The sequence below is a fragment of the Lepisosteus platostomus genome, chromosome 15 (assembly GCF_059453375.1).
Source record: "Lepisosteus platostomus isolate fLepPlt1 chromosome 15, fLepPlt1.hap1, whole genome shotgun sequence".
Lineage (NCBI taxonomy): Eukaryota > Metazoa > Chordata > Actinopteri > Semionotiformes > Lepisosteidae > Lepisosteus > Lepisosteus platostomus.
Genome location: NC_142625.1, coordinates 27,087,253 through 27,107,873, shown reverse-complemented (window position 1 = coordinate 27,107,873; position 20,621 = coordinate 27,087,253). Strand labels below are relative to the sequence as shown.

The 20,621-nt window shown below is 45.3% G+C and overlaps 1 protein-coding gene across 2 annotated transcripts; it reads left to right on the top strand.

Annotated features, from left to right (window-relative positions):
- The first annotated feature begins 346 nt into the window (after positions 1 to 346).
- rbl1 (retinoblastoma-like 1 (p107)) lies at positions 347 to 15,054 on the top strand. Of its 2 annotated transcripts, XM_088607930.1 has the most exons (22): positions 362 to 879; positions 2,516 to 2,649; positions 2,920 to 3,120; positions 3,531 to 3,595; positions 3,698 to 3,826; positions 4,293 to 4,453; positions 4,981 to 5,045; positions 5,403 to 5,589; positions 6,022 to 6,188; positions 6,828 to 6,940; positions 7,176 to 7,279; positions 7,769 to 7,906; positions 8,232 to 8,396; positions 8,842 to 8,977; positions 9,202 to 9,468; positions 9,945 to 10,132; positions 10,250 to 10,426; positions 10,593 to 10,664; positions 11,090 to 11,183; positions 11,391 to 11,533; positions 12,064 to 12,228; positions 12,943 to 15,054. In XM_088607930.1, the coding sequence occupies exons 1-22, from the start codon at positions 715 to 717 to the stop codon at positions 13,111 to 13,113; spliced, it is 3,207 nt and encodes a 1,068-aa protein (XP_088464056.1). In that variant the 5' UTR covers positions 362 to 714; the 3' UTR covers positions 13,114 to 15,054. The 2 variants fall into 2 exon arrangements, with proteins under 2 accessions (XP_088464057.1, XP_088464056.1); XM_088607931.1 differs by lacking the exons at positions 11,090 to 11,183; positions 11,391 to 11,533; positions 12,064 to 12,228; positions 12,943 to 15,054 and adding an exon at positions 10,829 to 10,982 and having other exon boundaries at positions 347 to 879.
- The last annotated feature ends 5,567 nt before the right edge of the window (positions 15,055 to 20,621 follow it).

Genomic DNA, 20,621 nt, shown 5'->3' with positions numbered 1-20,621 from the left:
AGTGATTTCTAATTGGACAGCAAGCATTGAAATATACCTGATAAGGACACAAGAAATATGAGGGGAGACTGTCTAGTGCATTCACCTCGTTTGGCTGGCAGTGTGATGTCATTGGGTGTCATTCAGCTCTATTCTTTGAGGAGCTAGGGTGTTACATTCAACAGCATGGGTTTTAGTATTTGTCACTGTCAACACCACAGTTCTCACCATAAGATACTCTCATTTACAATTGAGTCTATTATCCCCGGGGGAAGGGGCAAGTTGTTTTACAGCAGCAGTGTTGGTGTACTGACGGACAGAAGAAAAAACCGACAGGAACAACAAAATACATATTTGCATGGAAGTGTTAAATAATGATATGGTTACAGGTATGATTTAAATCGTTCAAAAATAATCTTTTAAAACATTGCAATAACCTAATTACCAAATTCAGAGTTGACTGACTTCTCTATACCTTTATCCAAACTGTTAATCTAACGGAGGACCGATACAGCACCACATAAGAGACAAAGACAGAAACTTCGGTAGACACTACAGTGTGTATCCTGGGGCCGCCATGTTTGAGCGGCGGCGGTGGAGGACGGGGTGGATTTTCGCGCCACTGGGGCCGCGCGGCATTCTGGGATAGCGGTCCTGGAGCCGGAGGGACGGAGCGGGGGGCTGCGCTGAGGTAAACAGGCTGCGCTTTCGGCGAATAGACCCGGCGGCGGAGAAATGCCCGAAGTCGGCACGGAGGCCGGGTCCGAGCCCCGGAAAGTGGACGAGGGCCACGTCCGGCGGACCCTGGAGGCGCTGTGCCAGGAGCTGAACATGGACGAGCAGACGGGCAAGGAAGCCCTCCAGAGTTTCACGGCCATCTGGGACACATACACCCTGGAGGTGAGGCAGACCCAGGATGCGCCGCCGCTGCGACGTCTTTACGGGGTTTTATTTTTTTAATTCCAAACGCAGTAAGCGCTCGGGAAGCTCTCATCGGCAGTGTCCGTGTGTGTGTGTTTGTCTTATTGTCGTTTTGTGTTTTGGTGTCTCTCTCGCCCCCCTCCCCCCGGAGGTCGTTGTTAGCGCGCAGCCGGCGGAATGAACTTCGGCAGCTGAGCTGCACCGCCAGGGTCGCGCCGTCTGTAAACAACACACCCCCGTCTGTCCCCCCGAAACGGGTGTGTTTCCCCGCTCCCCCCTGTCTTCCGCCTCTCCTGCGCGCAGCGGAGGAGCAGGACCGTGCCCGCCCAGCGACTCTGTGTTTGTTTACGTGGGGGTCCCGGCTGACATCGCTGGCCCAGCCCGGTCTGTTGTGTGCCGGCCGCGTCAGGGGGAACATGTCGCAGTTCTGATGTGATTTCCGAACGGGGGGGACACGGGAGGGCAGGGGCTGGTCGGGGGCTTTAAAGGGAAGCGAGGGGCGTGTGTCGGAGACACGGGGCTGCCGGGGCGCCATTGGCCAGCGCGGCGCAGGGGGGGGGGCGGCGTGTGTTGTTGTGTGTTGCTCTTGCTTGTGTTGTTCGTAGTGGTTGGCTGTGCGCATTTTCAGTTCGAGGTCTCGAAGCGCGAAGTATTTATTCTCGCAGAGGCGCAGGTAAAGGTGATTTCCAGGCTGAAAAGGAAAGCAGCGTTTTCTCTGCGGAGCCTCCTTCATGGGGCACCTCTTTTTCAGCAGGGAATAAACCTTTACCTGTTCCTTTGCAGCCTAGGAGAAGATAGGAGATCACTTCATTAGCCATACACAATTTCTTCATCAGAAATACATTTGAGCCTGGAATAAATTTGTCTTTTCGCATACACCAAGTTGCTCTCCATGAGACACACGGACAGGGAGAGAAGCGTGGGGTCAGAGCGCAGGGTCAGCCATTGTACAGCGCCCTGGTGCAGATGGGGTTAAGGACCTTGCTCAGGGGCCCAACGGAGTAGGATTCCTCTGCCGGCCGCGGGATTTGAACCGGCAACTCTCCAGCCACAGGCGCAGATCCTGAGCCACAGAGCCACCACACCGCCCATGCATGCTGATGCAGCCAGCTACTCGTATTTCTTCTTGGTAACAGTGATGCTTGTTGGGGAGTCGGTAGGTGTTCAGCATCTTTTTAAACTCGGAGCAGTCTCCCTCCCCCCAAAGAAAAAACTGACCCGGCTGGAATAGACATTCTTGAAACGCAAACTGACGATGGCTGTACCCTCCCATCTGTAATATGAAGCCCACACCCATTCACGCATGGAAGGAAAGACAAATCCAGGAGCTCTGTGACGGGGGAGAGGGGGTTTTCACTTAACAAAATGCCCTTTATCCTGTGTGTAGCTGCTCTGGAGGTTCTGGTCTGTGATGCTCATCCTAAGGATTGTTGTTATTAGGTTATACCATGTATTTATTGTTTTGTTTATTGTCTGTACATTCTGTCACTATGTTTTGTAATGTATTGTGTGGTATCTGCTGTGCTGCGAATGTCCTGAGAGAATAGTGTGGATAAGAATCCTATTGTATTTATGGGAAATAAGATAATATAATAATATTCTGCTCATCCTGCAGGGTGAAGTGGCACACTGGCTCGCCTGCTCTCTCTACGCCGCCTGCAGGAAGGGCTGGACCCCCACAGTGGGCAAGGGGGTCATGGAGGGCAACTGTGTCTCCCTGACCAGGATCCTGAGGTCCTCCAAGCTCAGGTGAGCCCCCACTCTCCCCGGGTCACCGGATTAACCTTAACCCTAACCCTTTTTCCACCCATCTGTACGCCAGCACTGCTGCTGTAAAACAAATTGCCCCCTCGGGGATAATAAAGACTCCCTCTCGGAAAAGACCAACTAAGAATGTTTGTTTTTTTATTCATGTGGTCTAGAAAAGCTGATCTAACATGTGTCTCTGCAGTTGAATTCCCCGACATAACCTGCGCTGTTTTCTGTCTCCCCGTTTCTTGTCTCTCGCCCGGACCCCAGCTTAATACAGTTCTTCAGTAAGATGAAGAAGTGGGCGGACATGTCCAGTTTGTCCCGGGAGTTCCGGGAGAGGATAGCACGCCTGGAGAGAAACTTCGAGGTCTCGACCGTGATCTTCAAGAAGTTCGAGCCAATATTTGTGGACATGTTTCAGGATCCTCAGGGGGAGCCGCCTCGGCCGGCCCGAAGCAGGAAGCACAGGTACGACCCCCTCTCTGTCCCCGCGCGGCCTTGGAGCCGCCATCCCTGCAGCAGCTGGAGCGCGGGGTAGCGTTGCTGTTTACTTCAGAATGGCCAGTTCCTCTCTTCTAATACTCCACCAAGGTGGGACTGATGTTGTTAATGAAGTCACTATCAGGGCTGCTACAGGTCTTTTACCAGAACCAGGGGGCACTCTCAAGGGTAGAGAAACCTCTGTGAGTCCCATGCTGCCTGTGAGGCAGTTAGAATTGTTCAGTGATGCTGCTCCCCCTGACGGCCTGACTATTCACTGGCATTGTTTTAGACTCCTTGACGCAGCCACAGAGTCTGCCTCTGTCTCAGTCGCCTTATTTACTACTTTATTTTTTTAAGGAACAATATAAAACCTGAATGTTTTTTTCTTCCGTCAGGCGCCTTCCCTGCCACGTCAGTGATGTTTTTAAGTTTTGCTGGACGCTCTTTGTGTACACAAAAGGTAATGTTTTTATCAATTTTCAGCATGCAGATCTGATTTACATTTATGTATATAACAGCAGTAACGTTTGAACTTCGCCAATTTACCTGTTGTTGTTCTCAGGGAATTTCCGCATGATCGGGGACGACCTGGTGAATTCGTACCACCTCCTGCTCTGTTGCCTGGACTTGGTGTTTGGGAATGCACTGCTGTGCCCAAACAGGAAGGATCTGATCAACCCTCTCTTTAAAGGTAATGGGCTGGGCCTGTTGCGTATTGGGGTCTTGTCTGAATATACAGCCTTCACGCTCTCCACTGCAGTGTTTTATACACTTAAATCTTACTGGTTCTTTTGATACTAATAATTATTAATTAAGAAACTGGTTGTCTCAAGAGTTCTGCACTGGAGGGGTTTTAAAAGCTCCTACGATTTACTCCAGTGAAAACAATTTAATCTCTCTAAAGAATCTTACTCTATTTCACGCAAATGTTTTTTGTTGTGCATTCTCTTGAATTCATTTGGGTAACTGAACTCTTACTGTTTAATTCATTTTGGCTGTAGTAGTACTGTTTAATTCATTTATATTTCTCATTGATTAACCTGTTACACTGAAGCTAAGTCATCCAGACAGTAGTTCAGCATGCAGTAACAAATGGACACTTTTTGGGATGCACAGTGTTCCTATCGTTGTTTAAGTGTCGACTCTTTGTTTTGCAGGTTTGCCCAAAGACTACCACAGCCCCGATTATAGTGCCCCTGAGGAGCCCCTCTGTGTCATCGACAAGCTTTGTGAGCTCCACGATGGACTGGTGGTGGAGGCTAAGGGAATCAAAGAGCATTACTTCAAGCCTTACATTAATAAACTCTTTGAGAGACAGGTAACATCTTTTTCATACATTGGACCTTTACTGTCTGTCCTGAATTTTGATCAACTTTTCCCCAGGTTTTAGCTTTCTTGCAAGATGAGAATGTGACAGTTGGATTTGAGCCCCACTGAACATTTGTAGGGTGACCTGGGACAAAGCATCTGGGGCTCAGAGACCTGTGAACAGGCACCTGCTTGTCCAGGCTCTGCGAGAGGAACAGGACAGCAAAGCACAAGTCTCAGATGTAGAGCTTGACTTGCTTCAAATAGTGGCCACTATTTGCTACTGGCCTGTCACATTCACAGTTGACAACAAATGTTCTTTAACAACCAATTGATTTACTGCAGTGACCAAGAACCTGCAAACATTCTTTGTGAAATTGATATAGTTGGAAGTAAAAATGTTTCTTTTGATGCATAGTGTATTTTAGCATTTTAAAGATGTATTTTTTAGCTAGTGGATATAATTGTAAGTTTAATCTTAATAAGGTACAGTACTGGCATGTATTGATAGTTTTATTGCTTGTTCTTTATTTTAAGATCTTGAGAGGAAACCAAGTGACCCTGACTGAACTGCTTGACACTACCAACTTCATTGACAATAAGTAAGTCGGATGCCTGTCAGCAACTAGCAACTGCTGTAGTGGTTAACGGCAGCTCTGGCATCGTTATGCTCATCTTGAACAGAGCTTTATTTGCAAGTAATTATATTTAAGTTTTATTTTTTTAATTTAAAGCAAGTTTGGGAAGGGTTAGTTCCTTTTTTTTAAATTGCAAGCATTTGCAGTCGAGCAGTTCTTATCGCGGTCAAATATAGTTGATCAAGATCTGTTCTGTAATTAAGCTACAGTCTTTTAACAAATTTGAAGGTTGTCCATTTTGTTTAGGTTTTGTGTTGGCTCTTTCCTGTGCCCCTGATGAATGCTGAGAAAAATTCTGAATCCCTGTTTCTGTCACAACAGCAAGGCAGTCAACAGGGAGTATGAGGAGTATGTGCTGACAGTGGGGGATTTCGACGAGAGGGTCTTCCTGGGGGCGGACGCCGATGAGGAGATCGGGACGCCCCGCAAGGTGTCTGTGGAGCCCCCTGAGGGCCGGCTGTCCGCTCGTATGCAGGTGGAGTGCAACCTTCAGCAGCATTTCGACAAGGTACCAGCTCCTCATTGGCCAGCAGCCATGGGTTCACAGGCTACTGCAGATGGTCTTCAAATGTTTTTTAAGATGGTATTCATGTCTGATCTTCAAAGGGAGACCTTCTAATCGCTGACTAGTGTTTTGCAAATGTATTTGAATCCGTATCTGGGAAAGGCCTAGGACTTCTTGTTAAGAGTCCCTAATCTAAAATCTCCCTTACCCATCACAAGGCTCTAATATTGACATCTCATTATATCGGTTTCTGCTCAAGCCTTGAGGTTAAGTAATAGAATTCAACTGGGATGAGACTCTGCTTTATGAGTCAGAGCAGTGCACCTGTGATGTTCATGCTGGCTTTTGTTGTATCGAGAGTGAGGCTGCATGCAAACCGCTTGGAGAACAGCTAAAAAGGAATGCAGCTGAGGCCCGGTGACTACTTCTCCACAGGCACGGTCCTTTGCACCCTCCACACCCCTGACCGGCCGGCGATACCTGAAGGAGAAAGAGGCCATCGTGACCCCCGTTTCCTCAGCAACGCAGAGCGTCAGTCGCTTGCAGGGCATGGTGACGGGGCTCAGGAACGCCCCCAGCGAGCAGCTGCTGCAGATCCTCCGGTGAGCACGGCAGGCCCAGCCGCAGAGCTCTGCTGGGACCCAGTGTCCTCTGCTGTCCTGTGTGTTAACACTACTGGAGATGTTAGAGCAGTGGGGGAGAGCTAAAAATAATTAACCTGAGTGTTCCAGATATTGTCTTTTGAATTTATTTATTGTTTATGAAGTACAAGAAGAGAGGGAGGTCATTTTGACTGCCTGGCCAATAAAGTTATGCACAATATTGTGAATGAGATCCTACTAGCGCACTGATTAATTCTGCATCTGTCAATATGATATACATTGTTTGCCCTTTAAATTGCTTCCCCACAGTGTTTAGAAGATTAAATGATTTCAACATCAGCGAAATCTTTTCTGAAATATTTAAGTGTTCTTGAGTTCCTTTTATAGCCCCTACTTTGTTTTCTATTTTGGGCTCATCGGTGAAGCTGACAAATTTAACTAGACCAAATTCTGTTGACCACTTCTTAATCTCAAAACATCTGGGGTATTTTTGTTCCCGGCCTTTAATGGATGGGTGTGGCATTATCAGTTTCTCAGTCAGTGGTATTAAATCTTGTTTTTTTTGTAGTGTTATGTGATTGGCATCTTTTTTAGTAGTGTTGTTTGATTAATTGCAATTCTTGTTTCCCACTGCTGAAGGTCTTGCTCCCGAGACCCCACAGAAACAATTTTAAACCGGGTGAAGACTCTGGGAGAGTTGTTCCGTCAGCACTACACTCGAGTCACTGAGGATCATGCTGCATCTCACATGGGTGAGAGAACCTTCATTTACAGCTGCAGGAAACCATATCTCAAGAACATGCTTATCAGAAGCTTATAAAAGTCATCATTATTGCTTTACAACGTCTGTGTTGTTAGTTGAAAGATTTTTTTCTATATGAATGCTTTTTCTAAAGACATTTTCTTTGATCAGAAAAAAAGTTCTGATATTGTCATTTTAACATTTGTAGTAGCTATTGCATGAGGTTAATTGCTGTATTTTTTCAGATTTTGCAGATAACCGATTAAAACTTGCTGAAATTCTCTATTATAAAATACTGGAAAACGTCATGGTTCTGGAAACACGAAGGCTGCATGGCAAAGACATGGCTGTAAGTTCATGAGCTCTTGAAAGGCTGTTAGTTGAAACATGTAACATGACACATATTTCATCATAATTCTTAGTTTGCCTTTTCTGAAGTATCTGGAATTATGTTTTTCATGTTAGTGGCTAGAGTTCAGATTGTCATTTAGTATCCAGAACATAATATATTTCTGGTAATACAAAGTGGCTGAAGACAGTTGGAAAAAATGTTTTACAAAAATAATTATAAATGGGATCCATTATGAGTCAGAAAACCTTTTATAGGTTTATTGTTTCATAATCTTCTATGGCCAAAAAAGAGGAGCCTTAATGAATTGAGCTCCTCACATGGTGGCTCTTTGTAACCAAATTAATAAAAAAAACGAAATACAAATGAACTAGAGCACATTTGTTTTCAAAGCCAAAGCCCTGTGTCTGAGCATGTTTCGAATGGTATTCTGTCACCGCCGTGCATTCCTGCTGCTCGCTCTTGCTCAGCAGTTCTGCTCTGTCTCAGGTGCTGCTGGAGCAGGATATCTTCCACCGCTCCCTGATGGCCTGCTGCCTGGAGGTGGTGCTGTTTGCCTACAGCTCTCAGCGGACCTTCCCCTGGATCATCGACATCCTCAATCTGCGGCCTTTCTACTTCTACAAGGTAGGCGGGGGGGGGGCGCGGTTTTCCCTGCATTTTTCCGTGTGTGAAAGCCGAAGGCCTGTTCGTTAAACCTTTTCTGACGGATGAAGGTGTGAAGGTCGGTGTCTCTTTCCATTTTCTTTTGGAAATGTAGTTTTCGGAAAATATTTTTAAATAACATAAAAAAGCAGTAGAATTGTAATTCATTCAGTAGACATTCTGTTTCATAAGAGGGGTTTGAGTACAGTGTGTTTGTGTAAGTCTCGTCCTGATTTTCCAGTCCCGTGTCCCTGTTTTCCTCCCTCTCTGCCTCTGTCTTGTTCTCATTGTTCACGCTCTGTGCCAGGTGATAGAAGTGTTTATCCGGTCAGAAGAAGGCCTCTCCAGGGATATGGTCAAGCACCTGAACAACATTGAGGAGCAGATCTTGGAGTGCCGTGCTTGGAGCAGCGGCTCGGCGCTGTGGGAGGCGCTGGAGGCAGCCCACAGCAAGGTTCCCACAGTGGAGGAGGTAAGGAAAGCTGCTGTGACAGTGCGGGGTGTGTCTGGCCCAGGGGTGTCCCACCAGTGATGGGGCTGGTTTCTGTCGGACTTCAGGACTCGAGAAGTAGTGGTGACTGTTACCTATGGGACATAATAATGACTAAAATTGTAAAAAGCTAGGACACAGCAGCCCTCAAGGAATTTATTTGGATACACCTGGCCTGCGCCTTAATCTCAGCAATGCATGTTTTGTCCATTACGTTAAAGGCAAATGATTTAGGAAGTGGTGGATGAAATTCGGTCTTTGCAGCTTTTGTTTGGAATTAAGGTCTTTAGGTCTGAGAAGATGAAAGCAAACTAAGGGAAACGCTATCTAGGCCATAATCGAAGTAGTTAAAGTGCACAGTGAGCTCTTTGGTCAGCCCAGCCGTACGCACTTCAGTGCTCAATGCAACAGTCGTCATTTTTTCCAGGTAACCTTTCCCAGCAATTTTGAGACCGGCAGTGGCAGCAGTGGACCCGCCCACCTGCCCTTGGTCGCGCTGTCGCCCATCGTTCACCCGCGGCTGAGGGAGGTGAGAACAGGCCTGGGCGGGAGCGCCCGCAAAGGTGAGCACCTCCACTGTGCTGCTCGGGGCCCTCGGCCCTCAAGGTGTCTAGGGTCTCGAGGTTTACACTGAGAAGGAGCCGTTTTTTAGGAATACTTGATCAGCTCGCAGTTATTGCCAGCTCCTAAAAACTGTCTTGTACTTAAAAAGTTAATACTGGTCCACGTGCTGTACGCACCTGTGGGGTTTGAGCAATGTTCTTACACCTGTCTGACCTCTCTGCAGACGTCCCCCCTTCCCCAATCTCTCTGCACGACCGCTACAGCTCCCCCACTGCCGGCAGTGCCAAGAGACGTCTGTTCGGGGACGATAATCTGCCTGAGTCGCCACTCAGGAAGATCTCCATCTCTCACGGGGGAGGGCTGAAGATTGTCTCCACCCCCTCCACCCCTCGAGATGCCACGCCTCTCTCTCCCGCCCGCACCCTGTTAACCATGGCGGCCGCGATGGTCACCACCACCAGCGGGCAGCAGCTCGCCATACCTGTGCAAGGTGAGGACCCAGCCTGCACCAGCGTTGAGCGAGCGCATGCCGTTTCAGCTTTTTTGCAGGATGTGGTCTTTCTCCGTTACCAATTGCCATTTCTCATGCAGTAAAGCTTTATTACAGTTGTTTTATTTAGGAATCTCAAAACCCATCTGTGAATGGGACCTCGAAGGCTAATTTCTTTCTCCTTGTGGATTAATATTAAATATTTACTGTGTATTTGTATAGGTAGACTTTTGTTCAGAGAGTATAAAAGCAGAAAATCAGAATCGTACTTCAGATAAAAGTTACATGCTTATACAATACATGGTATCTGAAGCATTTGTATATATCTAAACAGGGACATCCAAAAAATCAGTTTTGTTTGAAGCGGCTGTATTTCAACTCATCCCACATTAGAATTTTGCTCATTAACCCTCCTCTGTGTCAGTAATCTGATTTAACTCTTACATCATACATCTCGTGCTCTTGTGTATTCCCAGGTGTGGCAAATGAGGTGGGTGGAATCACGTTTATACAGGTGCAGCCCGGAGAAAGCAGCCCCCTCACAGCTCAGGCTCTGCTCCCTGCCTCCCCCAGCCGCTCTGGGCCGGGCCTGTCCGCACCAGAACCCCAGAACAACGCTGGCAAACCCCGGAGGACTGGCTCCCTGGCGCTGTTCTTTAGGAAGGTGAGCAAAAGGAGCAGGGCAAGCACAGCTGGGAGCAGGCCTCATTGCATAGGGTGTAACTTTTTGTTGTGTTGATAAAAACAGACTTTTTTCATTTTAATTTTACCCCCTTCCCAGGTGTACCACCTGGCCAGTGTGCGGTTACGTGACCTCTGCCTGAAACTGGACATTTCCGCAGAGCTGCGGAGGAAGATCTGGACGTGTTTTGAGTGCTCACTGGTGCACTGCAGTGACCTGATGAAGGACAGGCACTTAGACCAGCTTCTGCTCTGTGCTGTTTATATTGTCTCGAAGGTAAGGTCTTTAATGCAAATATTAAAGTACTTAATATTACTTAAAAAGTAAAAGTAATATTAGTAAAAGTACTATGCCTTTCACCGTACTTGGAAGTTTCCAAACTGCACTTTCCTACTTGTTAATTTATTTTTAAGGATTTTAAACCTGCCGGTTTCTTTTGCAGGTAACCAAAGAAGAGCACACCTTTCAGGATATCATGAAGTGCTACCGCAGCCAACCCCAAGCCAGCAGTCATGTAAGTAATACGTCCTCAACATCACAAGGCACTTACCCTGATATCTGCACCTTGAGGAATCATTCTGTTTAGGGTTTAGGGTGTTGTTTAAAAAAATTACACTTGCTTTATATTAGTACAAACAGGTGAAATTCTGGATGGTACTTGCCAAATTCTTCCAGCAGATAACTTCCCTGCCCTGAAGCAAGGACTGGAGGATTCGGGAGAATTAAAGAGCGTTTATTTAGGGGGTGCACCCCGCTTGCAGAGGGTCATGCGTGCATCCAGCCATGTTGTTAAAGCTGCTGTCTTTCCAGACGTGACTGGAAGAGGCACGTAGGTCAGTCAGCTGGGGGTCGAAAGGCCTCCTCTCGAGTGAATCCTTTCTGATGTCCATCAAGTGCAGGACCGCTAACACACTGTTGTCCCTCGTCTTTTCTGTTCAGGTATACAGAAGCGTCCTTCTCAAGGAGCGGCCTAGAGCGATGTCGCCAGACAGGCACAGCATGGACAGCGATATTCCCAGCATGGCCCGTGATGGTAGGACTTTTACCAGGAATGTTTGAATGCTGCTTTTCCGAGCTCTATAATCCTCGGCCTGATGGAGTTTGATAACCACAACAGCTGTGCGCTGTGTGAACACGTCTCGGGTCGTAGCAGAGCGTTTTGACGCTCGTTTATGGTTTGCGTCTGTTCGGGTTTCTCGTTTCTTTGCTGCTTTCTGAGCTGCCTTTCTTCCTTGGACAGCGGCGGCCACTGCAGGGGACAGCGATTCCAGGGCAGGCCCGGCAGAGGACAGAGGCGACCTCATCCAGTTCTACAATACCGTCTACGTGCTGAGAATGAAAGAGTTTGCCCAGAAATACGCAAGATCAAGCCTTGACCACAGGGTACCGGATGCATGTTTATTCTAGCACATCGTGACTTTATAGAATAGACCATAAAGAATACTCAGATAAAATAGGTGGTCTCTTCTCAATTTTCCTGCCTTTTTAAATTGCCATTTTCTTTGTATTGAACATACATACCAAAACCAAGCCTCACTTGACCACTTCCAGATAAATAGTGTGTTTAAATGTTTAGATAAGATAAACATTATTGTCCCCCTGGGGAAAATGTCTTATGGACACGCATTGCTCCTGTACATCAGAATACATCACAAAACATTACACATGACTTCTACTGGACAATGTTTAGCTTAATTAGGACAAACTAAAGGGATTCATATTGGTTGAGTGTCTTGGTTCCCTTGAATCTTTTAGAGCCTGTTATCAGAATGAATAAGTGGCAGGTGGGGAATTGGCTATAAACGCCTGGTTGTGAGTGAAGAGCGAATGCGCTCGAAGACAGGATGCCGGCCATGCGAGGGCGCTCCTGGAGGTGGCTCTGGTTTCGAGTTTCGTGTTTTCCTCTCCTGCAGGGAGAGGCCCCGCCCTTGTCTCCATTCCCGTCGGTGAGAGCACAGCCCCTGTCTCCTCGTCGCGTCTCCCAGAGGCACTCGGTGTACGTCTCCCCTCACAAGAATGGCTCCTGCGTCACCCCTTCCTCCGCCATCACGTACAGGTTCAGTGGCAGCCCCTCCAAGGTAACGCTGTTCGCCTCCTGACACTAGCTTGTCAGAGGCTCCGATATTTCTTTCTGCACCTTTCCACTAATGTGTGTTAGATCAATGAAACATGCCATTTGGGTTTGTAGATTTGTCTTTGTATCTGACAGTTCAGTTGTCGGACCAGAGTGTTGCTGTGAACTACTGTATGTCCATTTCTTCCATTTCCGAGTCACGGAAGGAAAGGCTATTATTTATGGTACCCTGTTCTTGATCCTTTTGATACAGGGAAGCCCTTTAAATTGAGCGGGGGAGAATGAATTAATTGCAACACAAGCAGATAGACTGAAGTATTTTTTAGGTGCCACTATTCCAAAACATTTGCAAAGCGATGTGATTCTAAGCTATTGTCATTCCAAATGGGTTATGAATGTTTGTAAGACTTGAGCCCCAGCTGAAGCAAATTAAAACTCTTCTTGTTTCATGTTATCTCTTGGGGGGGAAAAATAATTTGTGCTATTAAGTGTTGGTATTATTACTTGTGTTGTTGATAGATTGTGTTGCAGTCTTCTTGGGTCTTTACTTTTGCTTTCAAAGCCATTTTTTGTCTGATTGTCCGTGTATTTGACCTGCAGTGCTTGGGGGCAGTCTGTAGATGAGAAGAAGCCTTGTGCCTTGTAACCCGTTTAGCCAGATATCTGTGCAAAAGGCAGCGATTGACTTTAACCCAGGTCTCTCTGATGTTTCTCTCAGAACCTGAGAGACATCAACAGCATGATCAAGCAGGGCGAGAGGATGAGCCGGAAGAGGGCCTTCACCATGGACAGCGACTCGGAGTCCCCCGCCAAGAGGCTGTGCCAGGAGAACGAAGATGTCCTGTTGAAGCGCCTGCAGGACGTGGTCAGCGAGAGGGCCAACCGCTGACCCCTGCCAGCGCCTCACTCCGCACACCAGGAACCCATCCTCTTGGCACTTCCACAGTGCGAGGTTCTTCTTATTCGCTCGGAGACATCCCAGCTCCAATCCAGTCCTGTTGTGATGCAGGGAACTCTCTGTTCGCCATCACAGCCTGCAGTCTGCAGCTTTATTAACAGACAAGGCTTGGCGCAGACTTTTTCTTGGGAAATATCCTTGGGAAGACTTACACTAGGTGAAAATAGTTATTCTGCTTGTGTACCACTTCTCTGAATATGAGTTGAAAGTCACTATATTCTCTCTGCTTACGACAGAGATTCCAGATAAAATGTCCAGTCTCACCTGAGCCAAGAAAGATGAGTGTTGATCTGTCTTATCTGTGCTGGATGTCTTAGCTGGAATGGAGAGCTACTCCAGGGCTGTGAGAGCCATATGGAACAGAAAGCTCCCAAGACCAAGAAAAACTCAGTCTGCATTAGGTAGTTGCCAAATTATCACCTTTCCTATGCTGATAATAACGTGGCAACATTTTATACTAAGATGTGTAGCATCTACACTTCTTTATGAATTGTATTTTTTAAACAGATGGTTCATTTTCTCTATGCTTTAGACGTGCTCAACTCCTCCAATCTATTTTCTTCTACGTTTTTAGCGTTTCTATATATGTATTCTTTTTATGTGTTTTAAGGTGGCTTTCTAATAATGTCAGTTTTGTGAACTACATTCAGTGTATAATTACTGAAGCTTGGTTGTGTGTAATATTTTCTTCTGGCTGATTTTAAGTGATGCTGTAATACTTGACCAACAGAAATCAGTGCCTTGATGTTTTATTTTCAATTTGAAGGGCTGACTGTTTTTAACAGAAGAACCTATTACTGAAAAAGCTGCTACAACTAATAGTTAAAAGGGCATAACTTACAATTTTGACCAATTCTGGTTATATAAAAAAGGCTATTCAGCAATTGAAAAGGACTGTCATCCTCTGAAGTAGGATTACTTTTGTCTCAAAAGCAAAACATTTTTAATTGTCCATAATTCCTGACTAATTTAACATTTCATGTTGCATAAATTACAAACACAACGTGCTTTGATAAAAAGGAAATTATTGCACATAACCTAAATGGCATGCTTTGTTACCTTCAAGAGCACAATGTGTAGACTCTCCAGTGAAACAGCTATCCAGCATGAACTTGGAGGCATCAAGTGTGTATCCTAGCAACAGCCTGACAGTTTATCTGCTGCACCAGCACTGAATGACACCCCTTTGCACACTGAAGTTTTAATAAAAGCTGTGTTGAGCTTTCTCCTGGAAACCAGAGACGCTTTCTGAATTTGATAACCTCGATTCAGCAACGTGTAATCAAAGCTCAGGAGATCTGACGACTGATGACCAGTATCTTGCATCAGTTAATTAACTAATTGCCGTAGTGCTCCATCTTGCTGGACCAGCTTGTGAGCAAGGCTTGGTGACGTAGCTCATCCAGCATCCAAGACGGTGTTGAGCCTATTGGCCAGTTTGCACAAATGCAAAATAAAAAGCTCTGAGCCCTGCTCATACTGCGTTTTTGTTTGGAAAATCCCACAAGCTTGTGAATATCCTCTAACCAGTTCATTCATTGTGTTCTTTGGGCTTTTGATGTTTCAGCCGAATGTGAGCCAAGTGAAAGCTCAGTGGCTGAAAGATTGAAGTTCTGAAGAAGGTTAGTAGATGTTTGGTTGAGCCCCCATCGGACAGAGTGGTGCAACCGATGGTTTGTTATATGGCAGTGCTGCTTGGTTTTTTCCAGTGTGACAGTGTTAGAGTTAACTGTTTCTTTAAGTGGCACCTGACTAGTGACAAATCTTGACACTATTCAAATTTCAAATGCCCCAGGAGGAAAAAACATGTACAGTTTATCAGTGCCTTGAAATGTACATATGAAAATAAACTAAGAGTTTTTTATATTTTAACTTGCTTCTCATGTTTTTATTTTATATATCTTCATCTGTCTTCATGGGTCTGTCCATATTATTAGAAATAAACTGGGGTTAATACTGGAGAGGTGAGAAAGATTTGTTCACTTGTGTATTCAGGATGTATTCATAAAGTGAAATTTTACAAACTGGCAAACAGACCGACTAACATTTCCCCCAAACTAATAACAGCATCTAATCAATTCTTTCTAGGGTACAGAGGACATATCTTAGAAAATTAATTTTTGGACTAGTGACTAAAAACGAATACATGCTCTGTTCCTTTGTGCAATTGAATGAGTCTCTGTTGGAGTAGTACCAGTTGATTTTTTTCCTGTGAGCTCCTGTGTAATCTGTTATATTTCAGAGGTAGAAAAGAAAGAAAAAAGTTGACGTCATGTTGTGTCTTTTTTGCTCTGAGGTTTTTGGGCCAAGTCTGCTGTGAGTTATTTGTCAAATAAATCAGTGTAGCAGGCAGGATCTCATCTGGGTGTCTGTACAGGATAGGTGAGTACTACTGTGAGCTGCTAATGAGCTCGTTATTGTTATCTTAAGGTCTATAATGAGTCAGGCAGTTACTGGTTCTTTGAGGCTGCTTTTTTCTTGTTGCTATATGATGCATGATGAATCTTCATTGCTTTTTGAAGGCCATTGTGCCTTTAACTGCTCTTCTCTATATGTGGCAGAGATAAGATATAGGCCAGTTTAAACCTGTGCTTCTCAAACCCAGGATCCTCTTCATCATGTGCATTTGTAAGTTTATGTATGTTATATAAAAACTGCCTTTTATCATTACTCTACATTTCAGTTAAATATAAAACATTGTCTGGAACAGTGAGAGCTATAGGAGGAAGTAAGCTGATGCTGAACTTTGCAGTTTCTGTTATTCTATAATTAAACAGTGTAACTGAGTGGATGTTTAAAATACAGAAAATAATTTTCATTCAAATTCTTATGAGCTAGTTTGCAGGCATGTCCAGCTTGACAATGTGCTGAAAGAATAAAACCCGATGTTTGCCACCAGGTGGCGCCAGGAGAATGCTGTGTAGGACATGTGGTCGTGGTCGTGCTCCACGGCGAACTCCTCACTGCAAAATCTTTCGCAGTTGCGCCAGCTCCTTTTAGAACTGGCGTTTAGATTCTTGTGCTGCTGCTATTAAAAGCTTTGAAGCTTTGGAATCGTAGTGAGGGTGGAGGTGAATTTCAAACCTGCATGGAGGCTGTGCACTTTTCCATTTTTGCACTGGCTTCTTGCTGTGTGTGTCTCGAAGGCTCCTGCCTCTTTTCTGTCTTGTAGAATCCCTGTGGAGTCGCAGCCAGGCAGAGCTTTCAGCCGGCCACAGGGTCAGCAAGAAGAGGAAGTGCACCTTGCCCCGTGCTTGTTCCTGTTCTCAAACGTGAAGATCGCGCTGCTGTGCTGCGAATACCCTACTTCTCCTCCACAAAGCCACATGTGCTTTTTAATGAGAGCAGGTTTGTCTGTTTGGCTACCTAACAAAAAACAGGAACATGACCAACGTCTGGCTGAGAAAAGATTTTTGGGTATTTTTTCTGACTGAATGAAAGGGGTCGGAGGTGGTGTCTGTATTCTCTGATGCTGTGGGAGACAGCTCCTGCTGGCGCGAGCAGGAGGTGACAGGAGAGTGGAAGAGCTGCCTGACGTGATCACAGCTTGCGATGGAACTGGGCCCTGCTGATGACGCCTGAGGCCTAGGCGGTCCAGTGGCAATGCGGGGGCCCAGCTCCTGTCCTTACTGCTGCCTAGTGGACACCTAGTCTCTGTAGGTCACATTGGGTGAATGGGGTGTACAAGTATACTGCTGAATGTTCTTCTTCCCTTTCTCCTGCTCTTCTGGGTTCTGCTGAGGGGAAGACCTGCTGCTGGTGTGCGTTTCAGTGGAACGTGTGTGAAGGATGATCATGATCACGTGAGTCTGGAATCTGATTCAACAGGAATCCGGTGAACGTGCTAACATGTACTAATAGAGCAGCTCCTTTCAGTAAGATGGGTGAAGCTGGAATTGTAAGATCTCACTCTGGCTGCCTTGGACGTTCCCAAAACCTTCATTTCTCCTTCATGTAATCCTCCAGGGTTTTGGTTTGATCAGCACTTGGTCATGTGTGGAGTCTAAATCAAGAATCCTTCAGGAACCAGCTGGGCAAGATCAATTCAGAACGTCAGAAAAGTTGCAAACAAGAGGAGGTTCTTCTACTTATCTGGCCTGGTTGGAAGTTTGTAGTCAGATGATCTGAAGATCTCATCCAGCTGTTTCTTGACAGAAGCCAAGGTATGGGCTTTGATGACTTAGTTGGGTAGCCTGGTCCACACCCCCCACAACCCTCTGTATTAAAGAAGTACCTTCTACCCTTGTTTGTGTTTCGTACAATTTGCTACTAACAGCCAAACAAGATAAAACGATTGAGTTACATTCTCTGCTATGAAACCTATTTTTACATTCACATTTACTTTAAAGTCAATCAGTGATTCATACATCCTCAGAAGTTAATGACACTGAATAGAGCATTTATTCTGAGGTCTCCATTGCAGCAGGAGCAATTTATCCCATGGAAATAGTTGTTTGAAACCTGCTCTTTGTTGCTGCTGTCTCTGCTTCGTGTTGGAATGCATGCAGCTGCTGTTTGTCTTGTGATTGCTTTCAGCATCTGCCCAGGTCTGTGGTCTAGATGTGAAACTAACAGCAGGCTGTTTACTGTCCTGTGAAACAAATACTGCTGCAAAAAAGTTTATGGATAATTATAAAATTATTTTTTAATTCCAAATCAAGCATCAAAAAGGTTAAACTATTGTACATGCTCATACCGGCTTCATTGCAGTAAAGATCTCCTGATCTAAAGAAGATTGATGCAATACTTTTATATTTTATTGCTAACATAATGGAGATATCTTGTGGGAGAGGTTCTGAAATCTGGCGCTAAATTATACTTTACACTGACTAGGGGTCATTTAATTAGATTTTTTTTCTAATGTATCATCAAATCTGTTCCGATAAGGACATTTTCAGTCACGTAGTGCTTATCTGAAGAAGTTGTTCACAGGAGTCGAATGATGTTTCTTAGCTTTATAGGATTAAAACTTGATTCCTGTACTTTCCTGTCAGCCCTCATTGCTGAAGCACAAAGAGAGGAAGAGGCTTTAAAAGGTAACGGCAGGAAGATTGTCAAAATGTCTCTTGGAAAATGTCTCTTGCTGCTGTGAGGATGGTTGTCTTTTAAAATCCTTTAGAAATACAATTTGTTCAGTTTGACCTTATACCTTTATTTTTTGTTAGATGCCCCTTTCCGTTTAATAGCTCTTTCTAAGCACTTCAGATAAATCTGGTTTTACTGCAGTGTTTATGCACAGAAAAGACTTGATTTTCACAATCAGACAAATATAGGCTGTTAAATTCTAACTTGATTCACAGGCCCTCAAGGTATGATACATACCATTTCAGACCTCAGACAAGGGAAGCCTCTGAGGTCCTTTGGGTCACTGCCAGCTGTAGGTGAGATGTGTTTGTGTTGAGTGGATAATCTGTAAACAGGATGATGGCTCCTTTTTAGAAAAAGATTTGGGATTTCTCAACATCCTGAACTGCGTGAGCAGACACCAGAGTCCTGTGAATTACAAGTCATTATTGAACTGTGATTGCATTTTGGAACTTTCTTGAATGGGTTTCAGTGATACAGAATTCAGGATGTGGCTTGCTTTTAAAAAGCTCTGTCATCTAGAGGAATAGCGACTCACTCATAGTCTGCACAAAGCTGATGGGGTTTGTGTAGTGTCTGCAGGGGTCCCTTTGGGGTGGTCTGGGGAGAGGAGGAGACAAGGTGTGGGCACAGCTGGGAGATTCACTAGACAGCCAAATGGGCTCCATCAGGTTGGAAATTAAAGATGGATTCAGCTCTTGTGACCACGTGGTCAACCTCAAAAGAGGGAGGTCCGAGGGAGGAAATGGAGTGAGACCAACGTAGCAGGAGAGGAGAAGAAACAAAACAGCAGTTTCAGCTTAACCCATCTTCCAGCAGGCCCTTGGTCACCTGTCCATTCAGATGTATTATTTAAGGGTCCAAAAGCTTTCTTTTATGCAGCATCAGCTGAGAGGATAAGCCGACCTGTGGTTTATTATTTATAAAAGCTTTCTCGCCTACTCTTGTCATCATTAGTATTCAGGTTAGAGTGCATCAGAGGGGTCAAAGTTAGGGATCTAGTGCACATGATTGAATGCATCGTGTTAGGCTTTAAGAACTCATAACATTTCTGAGATAGTTGTGAATATTAGTTTCCGTGTTCTGTGAAACATCTGCATGATGTTGCCTGTTTTTTTCTCCCCGCCCGGATTGCTCATGGAAGAAGCTGCACGATCGTCCCTGATCAGCGAGTGGATTTCACCACTCAGGCTGCTGTCAGAACTGACTTAACTGTTGTAATATTTCATTTCTTTTGCCCATGCCATCCTGCTGATATTAATATATATATAATACCCACTCACACTGGAATCATGAGTGGATAGGATTGAGATGTAAAAGCTGTTTGATGTAGGGGATGGATCTAAACCATGCTGGGAGTACAATTTCATTTAGAAGCAGAACCGCGATTTTTTTACTGTTCACTGTCTTCAGGAAAACCTTTGTGTTCCCGGCAAAGAAAAGCTGCTGCTGCTGCTGCATGTGGGTAATAAAAAGTCACACATGCACGTCTGAGTGCTTGTTAGGCTGTCATTTCAAGCAAGTGTAGCGCTATTATTGTGGTTATTGCAAAACACAAAATAAAAATCAAGCGTGTGTTAGTGCGGGATTGTCACGTTCCTAAGAAACCATTTTGTGCTCATCTGAAAGAGAGAAGAAAAACTCTTCAATGTCTATTGTTCAGACAATTACGGCTTTGGTGAATTGACAATTTAACTTCCACTAGAAGATAAAACTGGCATTTACTGTGAATCTGCTCCATTAAAGCAGCCTGTTTGGGCACAATGAGGCTGATTATAATTCTTTTTCTGTTCTCGTTTTCCCAGGGAAAGGAGAGCACACGAGGTTCTGCTTCGGCACCCGCTCCAGAGGAGACAGACCTTTCATATCTAATATTCATTTTTCTTCATAATGGAACTGTCACAGAAATGTGTCATGAAAGGGCGAGCACAGCCCGTGTTCGGCCCCGTCTCCGCCGAAGCCCCAGCGCTGTGGGAGGAACGAAACTCCTCTGTCCGGAGTGATGGCGAGCAATTCATCACCCAATATCTGTGGCGTCTGAGTAATTCACAGCGCGGAGACAGGGAGCCTGCCAGGACGGACACGCACACGGTGTTGTGCAGTCGCCTTGTTATCTTACGGTGTTTTACATTCTAAAGGGGAGAATGGATTGCCTGGGACCTCGAGACGTTGGGGTGGATACAGGTGAAAGTCTTTTCTGCGACCATTCCAGTTGACAGCCTGGTGCAGAGCTGGAATATGAATTCAGCTCAGTTTATTTGTCAGATGCACGAGTGCAATGAAATGCTTATTGTACAGGTTGCTAATTGTTTTAGAAATGGCTACACCTTGGACGCCCCTGCATTTAAATAAAA